Source organism: Argiope bruennichi, chromosome X1 (assembly GCF_947563725.1).
Source record: "Argiope bruennichi chromosome X1, qqArgBrue1.1, whole genome shotgun sequence".
Classification (NCBI taxonomy): domain Eukaryota; kingdom Metazoa; phylum Arthropoda; class Arachnida; order Araneae; family Araneidae; genus Argiope; species Argiope bruennichi.
Window position 1 is genome coordinate 97,044,355 of NC_079162.1, and position 14,018 is coordinate 97,058,372.

A 14,018-nucleotide genomic window follows, 5' to 3' on the forward strand; every position below is an offset into this window, starting at 1 on the left:
AGAAAGTAATAGCCGGTTTATTTCGATACGAAAAAAATAGATACGTTTTTTTCTACTTTATCGAGAAGTTCGGGAATTTGGGGCACTTTCCTGGTTGTCCTGTTTGTAGTTACTGTCCTTATCAGACTACCTGCTAACTAAGAACTTTAAAGAATATAATTTTTTACTGCCCGCAGCCGTTCCATATATTATAAATAAATATCTGCTAGAGTATATATATTAGATTCCATCAATTTTACTTTGGTAGAGAGAAGATTATTCAAACCAGTTAATTTTTAATCTTGCATACAATCAATGCAAAGGATTTTTATTTTTTTCATTCAATATTTGAGGGATAAAAATTGCTCGTTGCTGATATATGGTGGTTTTGAAAATGACTGAATTGAACGCCTTTGATTTTTGTTAAAGGCTAAGGAAACGTATAAGGTTTTCATCACTAATAAATTATGTCTATATCTGTATCATCTGAATTTAAAAGGCACTAAAGAGATATGATCTGGAATTGTTTAATTTTAAGATTTATTTCATGATCCGTGGGAATTTTTTTTGAATCATTAAGCTATCGGGGTTTATAAATACTTTTTATCAGTTTTAGATTAATTTGTAGTATAAAAAATGTCAATGTATGAACAAGTAGTCAAGATATGAACTACTTGTTCATACCTAGCATTCATTTTATTTACAGAATTTTTAAAGTGGGGGTGGGGAAGAAACTGCACTTTTGTAATAAGAAATGCTTTTTCAAACTAACATTTATAATAAAGCTTCATTTGTCATTGGAGAATAAATGTTCTTTTTTATTCAGCATCACAAAATACATAACCAAGAAAAATTGTACACATAGTAACACAAATATAATACAAAATTTGTACATAGTGCTAGCTGTTCTTAAAATTCTAATGAATGAATAATAGAACACAATTAACTAGAAATTTTTTTAAATACTCAGAAGTTTTGAACGCTTGTAATACTAATTTTTTTTTTTGTGTGTGTATCTGTTTTTAGATATCCATTGAAGAATGTTTATGAATGAATGTTGATTTATTCATTCGTGTTCAAAATATTTAATATTAATCTAGTTTAATATTCATTGGATATGATTTTATTTGATCAATTCTCTTGTTTTCTGTAAGTACGCTGGCAGACAAAAGAGCTTTATTGCTAAAACTTTCAAGAAAGTAAATAAATATCTTAATCAGATTTCTTATGCATAACTACTTTATATAATTCGAATTAATTACTTAAAATGTTAAAGAAAGTTAGATAGGCCCACGAAATACAAATTTTTGTATGAGAAGAAGCTTGTCTTTGAATTTATTTTGGATGAAGAAATGACAAAATTTGCTTGCAAATTAATGTTTAGAATTTTTCTTAGAAAGTTTTGTTTGCAAACTTCGATTAACTTCAGGAAATAAGGCTTTCTTAGTTAATAGCTGTGTAAGTAATGTTTAATAATTTTTTTCTGATATACTTTAAATGGTTTCAAATTTTAAAAGCATTGATTCAGCCTCAAAGTAAAGCGATTGTATCCTTGACCAAATTAAAAAAAAAAAGAAGCAGTTTTGATCAAGATTTTGTTTTCTTTTCTTTTGGCATATGAGGTACAATTTACATTATCTATTTTAACCGCGACTTCCCCCATTAAATTTTGAAGTTTAAATCACCAATATCAATTATATATTTTTTCGTATTCCTTATATATTGTCCCTTTTATTATCTTATTTCAACAAATAGTTTTTCCAGTCCCCCCTTCCCCCACACTTTTAGTACTTGCGCTTTCGTTTATGTTATTTATTATCCTTACTGTGTGATGAGAATTACTGGTTTTATCTGGTTCTCAATGGTCATTTGAGCTTCATTGATTTTAATGCATATGTGCGCATTTAAAATCTAACACGAAGATATTTAAAGTTTAGTTCGAATTTAAATCCTTTGTTTACTTACTATAGAGGATTTTGCTCTGAATGAATTGAATTATTTATTTATTCATATGTTAAAATAATAACGAAAGTTGTGGACGTCTATTGAAACTATATGCAAAAGAAAAGGGGAAAAAGAAAGAGAACGATTAAAATTTATAATTTTATAAGTCATGTCTTTGCTTAAATGTGTTTCAGAGTCAGGAACGTAAATAACTTCTGAGAATTTTGTTCAGTAAAATATCAAAAAGTTAAATGTAACATGAAAATTTGCCACAATAATGTATTAAAATAGCAAACAAATATTATTAAATGATTTTTTTTCAAAGTAAAAATCACCTAAAATATGTAATCAAAGAAATAATTTATATAAGAAAATAAATGAGAATTAAAAAAAAATTATTTTCATCAGTATATTGATAATTTGTAATTAAGCGCAACAAGTGTTATAGAAACACAAATGATTCATAATTGACAATCACCCTCACTTTTGAATATAATAAGGAGTATTTATAAGTACATAGGGAATTTTCATGTATCACATATTTAGTGCATACCTAAAAAGAAAAACCATCGAAATAAATTTAAGAGTACATCAGAATCCATTTCATTTATGGTTGAGTGTAATTTATGATTGAATATCTTTTTAATTACACAACTTATTTTTCCACATTAAAAAATGTTTTTTAAAGAGAAAATGGCGCCAGACAAGATTTTGTTGGATAGTTTATATAAAGCTCAGTATAAAGCTTTTCCACCATCATCCAGTGCAAAAATCAGGTTAATATTTATTAATTTCGATAAAGAAAGGCAAATATTAAAAATGAGAAATTTAGTATAATTCATGTTTTAAAAAATTCAGCCATGTATTCATAAAAAAAAAATATGCATTCCAAAAATTCTTTGCAAATGCATCATTATTTTTTTTTACTCCACTTTTCTTTACATCGATGTATTTAAGGAACGCATTAGTCTTAATATTTTTCAAAGAAATGATTGAATTGAAAAGAAACAATTAAGGTATTATTATACATGATTATTGAAAAAGAAGGAGCATGTTTAAAATATTTATTTCTCATGAACGGTAGTAGTTAGAAACAAATGCGATACATCACTGGAAAGTTCAAAGTTTAATTTTTTGCATTTGGATAATACCGGTAAAAGATGCGCTGCTGTTTGCTTGTTACAATGAAACAATCATTGTAAAATGGCGATGCCTCAGAAAAAGGCGCTTTGTGTACTGCATTATACAGAGTGAATCCGTTGTTACATTGCAGCTTGCATTTCGTTGTGAATTCAAGAAAGAGCTACTTAGTCATAAACAAATTTATAGTTGGTGCTATATATTCGTGGAAGACGGTTGCATATGCAAAGGGAAAAGTACAGGTTGAGGGTATTCTAAATGCTTTCAAGAGTGACAATAGGAAATTCACAAGTAGATGTTTTCAATGAAAGCTGTATAGTGTGCTTGAAACATATGTCTGCTTCTTTTCAAGATTAGAAAATTAAGTTGTTGCAACAGTGAGTTCAATAAGACGGAATAAATTATTTCACGCCACGTGTAGAAAGAATTGGATTTCAGATGCTACGTTTCTGAGTAACAATGGAAATCATGTTGAATGCAAAGAATAAAATTTTGGACTTTTTTTGTATCTGATCGTATCGTATGTGCCTCTGTCTATTGTCATTTATTAGATATAATTTTTTTAATTTGCTTCTTTTTGAGTAATTCTGTATAACTTCATCATCTAGTCTTACAAAAAAAAAGCATATAATTATTTCTTTGATATAAGAAAAAAAGTGGATAAAAATATGAATTTTTTTAATTGTTTCATCTCCAAAATATAAATTTATATTCAAATTATATTACTAAAATAGTATTATAAAATGTGTTTAATAAAATGAATATTCGAAGAGCTTAGAGAAAAAAAAAAGTACATTTTAATGACATTTCTCAAAACGATATTCTAATTAAATATCTTTAAAATATTCCAGATGTCTTAATTTTTGAAGAAATTAAATAAAAACTGATGATAAACATTGCGGTTGAATATTAAAAGACAGCAGGGTATGCATTTTATGTTTTGAGCTCTTTTTAGGTAGTTAAAAGTCAATTTTAGTTCAGAAAAACAAAATTCTTATGAAAAATCAGCGCATGCGCATAAAATTTCTAAGAATTAACATTTGACTGGAATTACAAAATCATACAGTTTTGTTCCGAATAAATTTATATAGGAAAATAAGGAAACAGCAATAGAAAAATTAAAATTGAAGACGTCTGGAATATTTTGAAATTTTTATAAATTATATATCATTTTGTATTTAAAAAAAATTATATATCACGTTTTAACGAGTTTTTTTAAAGATATCTGACGTATTTATATTTTAAACATATGCATAAAAAATTCATAACCCTTAGTGAATAATTCACAGTAGTGCATAGTAGAGTCAACGTCCCCTTAACAGCAATTTAATTCTGAATTTTAGCAGGTAATTTAAAACTTTAGAGTCTGTTTAGTAAGGATATATAAAGTTTCTAGTTCTAGAAAAAAGATTTTTTTAAAGTTTTCATTTTTTTTTGTAATTAAAGTAGTGAAATTTGAATACTTCTGTTGTAACAAAGTGATTTAGTTAGAAAGACACTTCAGAACATCCCAATAGTTTTTACATCAATTTGATTTTTTCAAGTGTAATATAATGTTAGACATCAAAAACTTCTTTAGAGTAATACATTCATCTCTGCATGGAAGTTCTTTAATCATCAGGCTTTTGGAATATGTAATAGTTTAAGCCTCCACGGTTAATAGAATATCTATCAAAATGTAATTATAAAGAGTTACTACTGACTAGAATCAGCGATAGCGGAACTGAATGATGATAGAAAGGCTATCTAGTTGCATTTGATGCAAATTTTTCCTAAAAAATCTATAGTGTGCAGGAAACAATATAACTTCACGATCCCTTTATGAAGAGCCTTTTATATGAACTGTGATTTTTTCCTAATAGTAAAATGCATAATTCATGTTTTTACTTGCTTTTATGTAAGGAAAATTACAATTTTTGAACAAGCTTAGTGTGAACTAAAACATTAATCAATAAGGTCATTCCTGCGTTGGTGATCATCTATGAATATCTTTCAGACAATTTGGCATAGCCAAAAATTTACTTATAATAAATGATTTGTAGTTGTGCAAGGGCAATTTTTAAATGTTCTTTAGTCACAGAAGTGATTGAAATGTACTTTAAGAAGAGGAAAAATATCTCGAAGCATAATAAAATGGTAATTCATTTAATCGAGTATCTAAGTTAAATAACAAGAAAGCAAAAGGATTTTTCTTCCTTATTTAAAATAATTCCTTTCTTAAGATAATGAATATTCACAGCACAACTGAGCTATCCGTGATAATTACATATTATACACTTTTTGTCAATGTAGTATATAGTTAAATATTTAATAAAATGCATTTTCTGCTAGTGTTCTGTTAGCAAAAGGAAGTTTTTCCACGAAATAATCAAATAATATTTTTCCCTAACCAAGTCGTTTAAAAAGGAGAAAGAGAAATTTCACCTGAAGCCAACTCAAATATAGATATGAGAAGATGACGAATAAGAGAATATGTTCTCTCTTCCTTGGAGGTTACAAAAATGGTGGCGATTGTGTTGGACATTTCCGATATCTCTTATGGGAGAGGTTGGAGCATGGGCAAGTGATTTCCATTTGTAACTGATTGTATCCGTGCTTTTATCCTGACTACCTGATCATTCAGTCACTCTACATGTCGAAGGTGGCTGGGAATTGATCATTCAGTCACTCTACATGTCGAAGGTGGCTGGGAATTGATCATTCAGTCACTATTTTTTTTTTTTCTTTTTTTTTTGACAATGAAAGTTAAAGTATTTCAATAAGAGTCATTTGAAAATAAAGACTCCGAGTTATGCCTTTCAGCGATGTTCGTTATAACGAGATCGAGAAATCAAAATACACATAAATAGGATGGATGAAGTGTAATTAATTCAACAGATTTATATTATTTCGTCTAAAAATTGTCATCAGGCGTCACTTGGCAGCATTATTGCAGTCAATTATATTTTAAAAACGTAACTTAATTTTATCGATATAAATGCAGTCTAACTTGCCTTAAGTTTTATATAACAACTCTTAAATTTTAAGGTTTATTAATAGCCAGTATTCTAAGCAAACAGAAGCAAATATTAGTAAACTTATTCTGTAATCCAGATATATTGATTTAATGTAAAATCTAGACTAGGCACTTTAAAATTTCTTATAAAACATTTCTGCGTTAATTAGCACTTTTTATTTTGATGTTTTACATTTTTTTAACACAGAGGTTTGCAATACTTTGACAAAATGTATTTTAACTACCTTTGATTTAAATATATTTCTGTAAAGCTAACTGACACGAAACTTTTCAAAAATAATTTTATTTCTTAAGTATAATTATTGAACTTCGATTTAAAAATGCAGTGTTGTTTAAAAATATTTACTTTAATAACATTTTTTAAGTTATAAAAAAAACACATGTTAATTGTTTTTATATTTCTAGGACATACTTTAGTTAATAAGATCGACGAAGTTTGAATACTTGCATTAACAATAGTTATTAATCGGACAGAAAGGTAGAAACATTTGGGCTATACTTTAGCATATATGTATTTTTCACAGTGTAAGTGCAAAAATTTAAATAAATTACTTGCCACGTTGTGCATTTATAAAAAGATATATAGGCACTGAATAAGACCAAAATATGGCATTTGCAGTTGTGTAAATTGTCATAAAAACAGTTGTGTCTAAAAACTAAGACCGGCATAAACAGACTTTTGATACAAAACATGCAACTTCAGCAAAAACGGCATTATAGCGGCAGAAATGTACAAAATAAAGGAATCAAATTAAAAATAAAGCTTTTCGTACAAAATTTAAACATTCCGCTGTTTTCATGGAACACATATAATGTAGCGAAAAAGACAAACATTTCAACAGTCTCATTTCATCCACATGCGGTACGTAAATATTGACAAATGTGATGGCATATCAAAGTTTGAGTTGATTAGCATCACGATTAGATTATCACAGTCATAAGGCATAATGTCTCTACTTCGTCAGAACTGTACTAGCAATAACTTTTCAGTGCCTTAACAAATAAAACTCTTCAATGCTATTTTAATTGTTTTTTGCATTACAATGAACAAACAAATCTGAAGGTAAAAGATTGCTCAAGATGCTAGTCTAAAAACATTTGTCCTGTGAACATAGACTAAATTGTTTCCTCCTCTATCTTATTTTTATTATATTTAATATCTGTCAGATTTCTTCATAGCTGCATTAAAGTAGACAGCTGTTACAATAACATGCGTTATAAATCAACTATAAATAATGTTGCAAATCTTCTGTCTTAGTTGCAGATAAGTACTTTGTGTTTTCTCTAATGCTACGGCAGATCTGACATATTTCATGTGAAGAAGCTTCTTGAGGAACGTAATATGGACGTAACGTTTCGACACCAGATTTATATCTACTATTAACATAAAATATTTTAAAACCAAAAAAAGCAACGAATTTTCGTTTCTCCCTCTGGAATCGGAGGATCAGTTAACTGTCTCAACCTTTACTCCGTTTTCTTTTGTGTGAGTGACAACAGTGTCTATTTTATCCAGATCTCTCTCCTCACTTTTTGGAGGGGAAGACTGCGCCGATTTTGAGCCTCTTCGAGATTTAACTGAACTTCCCCTTCTCCGACTATCCGGGGTATCAGATTTTTCACTTAAAATGTCCTCTTCCATCAATATATTGGCGTCAAGTCCTATTGTCGTTCCAATACGAAGTTTTGCCATTTCAAAGGTAGCAGATAATTTTTCTTGAACGACATTAATGCACATAGATGTAAGAGCTAGACCAAAAAGTAAATATATAAAGGTTGCCATCATGTACATCTGGTGCTTAGGGACATAATCTCCGAAACCTATGGTACTCATGGATATGAAGACGAAATAAAAAGATTCAAAAAAAGTCCAAGGCTCCCAGAGAGTGAATATAAAAGCTCCCATCATCATGTAAGTAAGCAGAAGAAGAATTGCTAATGAAACAGGCAAATTGAATTCGTCATCAACGTCTTCATCGGTTGGTTGGATAACCAAATCTTTCACTTCTTTTTCACCTACTTCTTTTTCTTCCGTTTTCTTCTTTTCGCCCTTCTTCGGTGACTTTTCACTCGATTTGCTTTCATTGTCCGAAAGTTTACCTCCGTCAGATTCAATGTCTTTTTCTGGAGGAGGCTCTTCAATTTTCTTTGCTCGTCCTTGATACGGATATGGCATTTTATTCCAAGCCACAGACATATACTGTAAGAAAAAAAATCATATTTATATTAATTTTGCTTACGAAATTAAGTTTATAGCATATGTATAAGACACGGGAAATTTATTTTGATATAAGAATCATTTAATTTATGTTTGAGAACAAAATTTCGTTGCTTTAATTTTTCCCATTTCTAAAATGTAACAATTTTAGATAGCCATATGTTAAATGCGTACATGGTAGAGCTTGAAAATTCTGTATTACTAAAAATATAGACAGAATAATTAGAGAAAAAAATTGCTTTAATTCTGAGCACTGGTATGGAAAATGCATCTCTCCCTATTTTTTTTTTCCAGCAAAATCTATTAAAGATAACTTTTTCCCATTGAAAATTTATATAACTTAGAATCTAAATTTTATAATTTCTAGAGAATGTATTATTTTTTTATTTGTTTCCAAGTAAAATAATTGCTGAGAAAACAAACATTAGACCCGTTAAGGAAATTGAAAATAATGATAAACTGAAAATCTAAACAGGAGGAAACCCTAAATAACCAGGATACTCTATTCTAGTTGTGCTTATAACTAAAAGGGATAAAACTATGAATAGGGTTTCATTGAAATTTTCGTTCATGAATTTTTACTAGTATTTCTGGAAATGCTTCATATAAACTAGAAAATAGTATATGCAGAATAAAGTTCAAGTTACGTTTCTTTTTTACGTTTTTCATTGTTTAAGACTTTTTTTTAAAAGTAATTTATGTTAATTTATATACGATATAGTATTTTTGTATCATAAGAAAAACATTGCTTTTCTTTCCGTATTATTAATACAGGCATATGTAAATTTACATTTCACATATGCTTATTTCTTATTTTCGAAAAATGAAGCCTTTCTAGATAGACCGTCTTCATTTTTAACATAATGATATTTTTTGAAATAAGGTTAATAATTAAAATCTTCCGAGTGATTATAGTTCTGAATCCAAAATTAGCTTCAACTTAAATTCTCTGTCAACTTTTATCAACAGTATTTCCGTTAATATGAAAAGTGGTGAGAGATGGGCGATTAAATTTTGCAGACAGTCATTCAAACTGGTCAATTATCTGGTAGGCTAAGAGTACCCATCTCTGCCGAATCTTCTTACATTCCTTATTTGCCTTACAAATTCGTGATATTTATATCGATTTGGTAAATTTTGGTATTTGATGTTTACAACTTTCCAAAAAGTAAAGTAAAATATAATTTTATTAAAAGCATGTAACATCATTTTATACCTCAATGTGGAACTCAAAGCAATCTTGTTTTTCAATATTTTTTTCCCAATGGCAATTAAATAAATTATGTATTTTGTGTTTTATTCTCTTTAATATATTCATAAATATTTATTTTTAAAAGGATTAATATAAGTGAAGTGTACCGTTTTAATAGAGTTTCAAATATTTCGATTTCGGATTGAATAGAAATGAAGGATAAATATTCATATTCCCAACAAGCTTTGAAAATCAGATCTGTGCAAAATACTATTACGTTAAGAAATGTTCGGGAATTATTTTTTACTGAAGAATGAGTACAGAGAGAAACTGTTTATTTGGTATTTCCTACGAAATAATAATCCTGTACGACTATACATCTTTATTATCGTTCATACAAAGTTGCAAATGTGGATTACAAACCTCTTTCTGCCACAATTTCCGTTGCCTTCATGACTACTCGGAACGTGAGGATCCCTAAAGGAACAAGCACCTAAAGCAAATTCATAATCCTAGGAAAGTCACATGGGGAAGAGATCAAGAGAGTGAACTTGTTATAAAAATTACAGAGTGTGATATTTTGACAAGAAATTTGCAATCTCGGTCATCAATACAACAAATCTCAGCAACGGTTTTGCCACAGGCAATTTCCAGAATTTGTTTGACAATGGAATTTGCTCAGCTGTTCCTGAACCGAAGGCATTCAAACTCTAGTTTGACTCATTATTGTTTCATCACCATTTGAAAATCGCCATTTGGGAGAAAGATTATCATAGCAATACATCACCATTTGGGAGAAAGATTATCATAGCAATACATCACCATTTGGGAGAAAGATTATCATAGCAATACATCACCATTTGGGAGAAAGATTATCATAGCAATACGCAAAATTTGAGGAGTTTGAGCACTCGAATGTTTTTCGAAATTCAACATCTTCTGCTAGCGGCGGGAAGGTTTAAATTCATGTACTCACACGCTTCAAACTTCGCAAAGACAATTCTGACAAGTCAGCCTAATGAGACATATCGTTTGTTTAGTGGAAAATGACATAATTAATTACTATTTGGAAAATATTTAAAAAGTTCCGAAACTTTTTGAATGTGGTACGGTTTATTGAAATCCTTGAGGAAGGAGCAGTATTCCTATGCGATTAAATAATCGACGACGACGTTCTTCTTATTATCAAGTTATTGTTTCTAGAATTTGTGAAAAGATTTATATATGTCAGGTAAAGGGCTTTAAAATCTTTGAAATCAGAAAAAAAGATGTGCAAACTAATCTGCTATGAGACCCTACTTTGTTAAAATGGAAGTTTATCTTACTTTCTGGTCTCGGTTAATGTAAAATCGTGTCTCAAGTTTCCATATTATTATTGATACTGCTATAATATTACACAAATTAGCGTCTCAGTTCTTTACAAAATGACTTGGGTTTATTAGCAAGCGATGAATATAAATTGGGATTATCTCTTAATTTTTTTTTACAAGAAAAAAGATATTAGTCGATATTGGAAGTTTGTGCTTATAAATAAAATTGTACAGTGACAACAGCAGCATACTTAATGTTTCAAATGCAACATACTTAAGCAAAATATACCATAAAATATATCGGCATTTTGAACGAGTTCAGCAGTTTCAGACTTCACGTAGTTTCTCAGATACAAAGTAAAATAAAATATTTTGGAATGGTAAAAAAAAAAAAAAAAAAAAAAAAAGGGTATTAAATGACAAAAATAAAAACCTGAAGGGAACACAAAAATTACCAAGCAGGATTAAAACTCCACTTTTGAAATGACAATAGAAGAATTACAAAAGAAATCTATGGAAGATTTTATGAATGCAGAAACAAATACAGAAAGACATCAAAATAGTAAAATGTCAATTTGGAGAACTTATATGAATATAATCTTTTTTGTATTATATATATCATTCCTATAATTTTTAATAAACCAGAGGTACAATTAATTTAAGTGTGGATGGCTCATACTGACCCTCAAATAGTTCCTGACGTATTACAGAACAGAAAACGATATTTTTGTGATCTAACATTTTCTGTGAGAAGTGGATTACTCTTGAAACAAGGTTGCAATGGCGTAAATTTGTTGTCTGTCCAAATCTGTCATCCGTCGATTAGATTTTGGAAACGAAAGGAACTTTAGGAACGAAGTGTTGGTCTTTAAACTGATCTGTGCGGAAAACAGTCACTGGTAATATCGTGAAGAATGGTTATTTAGTCTTTTAAAAAGCCTTCTTAATTTCCTTGCTTTGGTCTTTAAAACCTATCCGTCGCAGAATTAGATCTTCAGAACTTTTGAAAAGTGATATATTTTTTATGTTACTGAGAAACAGATACTTTTCTTTCGTTCTTAAAAAATGTATTTTAGATTATTTCAACTTTTTACCTTTATTTCTTAAACTAGGCTAAGATAATTCTTTACAGCCCTATTATATTGGAGATTCATAAGTTTTTACGACACGGTTTTGAAGCATTAAATATTTCTAAATTGAAATTCTAAAAACATTAAATTGCTTTGTATATTTCAAATAATTGACATATTCAGTATAAGAGAAAAACTGACTACATGAAACTGAATACTATTTGACAGAATTATTTCTGTGGTGTAGAAAAATATTATGAACAAAGAGCATAATGTTTAGATCTAAAATCGTTTTCTGATTTAAGTGAGGTCATTTGAAAGCTGCAACAGCGATTCCTTGCCACTAAGTCGCAAGATATACTTGTAAAGTTGTTTTACACTCGACTTTCTCACATATTTCTTGAATATAGCGCTTTTAAATCTGAACTCCATCGCATAGTGAAGATAAATGAGCATGTATTTTGGCACTGTCCTCTTCCAATTGAACGATGGGCCAAAATTTGACACATTTCAATGTGGAGTAAAAGTCCCATAATAAAATTCATATCAATAATCAATTTTAAATTATTAACATGAATTAGCATTTTTAACTTTAAAACGCAAAACACTGTCCAGTGCTGCATTGTAAAATTATCGCATTCACATATAAATAATCAGACTGACAGCTCAACAATCTGAGGGTGAAGCGAGTCCAAATTTTGATAAATGTCTACAGTATTGACGATGAAGCCGAATGACAAATTTGTTGCACGATCAGACTACCTGATGACATATTTCATCTATAATTTCGTAGAAATTTACAGTTATAGAGAAAAGATGAAATACCAAGTTTCATCTTCGTTGCTCATTACGTTTTTGAATTGTTGTGGCCAAGGTATGACTCTAAATAGATTTATTCCGACTTGATATGTTCTAAAACGTGCAGTTTCGTCGAAACCTCGAGATCGAATTCGTTGACAATTACAATATTTTTGCTTTGTACAGTTCGTAAACGAGGAATAAAAATGTTGAACTGAATGAAAGTGAATATTAATACAATATTTAATCTTAGCCTTTTAATCGCGTAATTAACTTATATTCAACTCGTTTGGCATTGAAATATTTCCTCATAACTGTTTAGCAGGTTTAGTAGTAAAGAAAATGTAGTTTTAAGAACGTTAAATTAAATATGAACATTTAAAATTTAATAATTCCGTCTTCTGCTTAGAAAATGTTGTCTTGATGTCGTTCTTTTGATCGTTATGATTATTTTTCACAATAAAATTGAATATTTTATAGAAATGGTGTTTCGTATTGTAATGCGCACACTAAATTCATGCACCGAAATCAGACTTTAAAACATTTGCCTTACAAATTTTCGTTTCAAGATAAATAATTCCAGTAAGAATTAAGATGAAGATTTCTTTTTCAATTGCAATAATAATAACAAATATTGAGTTTGTAATATTATAATTATTATATTATTTCAGTGAAAATCTAAAACACATTGTAAGCTAGCTTACTTGAATTGGAACAGCTGTTGCTCTCCTGCCTATTTTTCTTGCTTTTCGGAACTTCCCGGTGCGGCAAAACAGTTTGATATAAAAAAACACTGCCTTGATCCATCGGGTGAAAAGTTTACCTAGATCAGCCAGGACCATAAGAAGAAATGGAATACCAATGAAAGCATAGACGATTGTTATTGCCTGTCCCGCTACAGTAGCCGGAGCAATGTGTCCATAACCTAAAAGAAAATGGTTTGATCAGCTCAATTCTAGAGAAAGGGGGATATTTTTTTAAAAAATTCTTCGAAAATTTATAAACTCATATATTGTTTATTACAGAGGCTGTAGTAAAATCCTTCATAACACGCACTAAATTAACCGCCAGTATAGAAATAGTGATTCTTTAGAACATATAAACCAAAATCCGAAGACAATGAAATTAAAAAAAAAATAATGGATTAGAGGAGAGGAGGTATAATTTTGAGTCTATTTCGCCTCATTCATATTCTTTTTGATGACGGTGAAATATTTTTAAGATGTAAAGAGTGTGCCAAAATTAACGGAAGATTTGAATTTGCTACCATTCGTGCAGTTAAGTGTTGGCAACTCTATAAAAATACCATTTGACAGTTGATAACTTTGGGTTAAAAATGGAGCGTTATACG

The 14,018-nt window shown here is 29.3% G+C and overlaps 1 protein-coding gene across 3 annotated transcripts in view; it reads right to left on the minus strand.

Moving 5' to 3' along the window:
* Nucleotides 1–2,520: 2,520 nt before the first annotated feature.
* Nucleotides 2,521–14,018, minus strand: part of LOC129958376 (potassium channel subfamily K member 1-like) — a 79,432-nt gene continuing 67,934 nt past the window's right edge. For all 3 annotated transcript variants that reach the window (XM_056070829.1, XM_056070831.1, XM_056070830.1), the window contains exons 3-4: nt 13,372–13,592; nt 2,521–8,279 (exon numbers count right to left, since the gene is read on the minus strand). In XM_056070829.1, the coding sequence (XP_055926804.1) occupies nt 7,527–8,279; nt 13,372–13,592 (974 nt within the window). In that variant the 3' untranslated portion in view covers nt 2,521–7,526. The remainder of the gene's footprint in view (nt 8,280–13,371; nt 13,593–14,018) is intronic.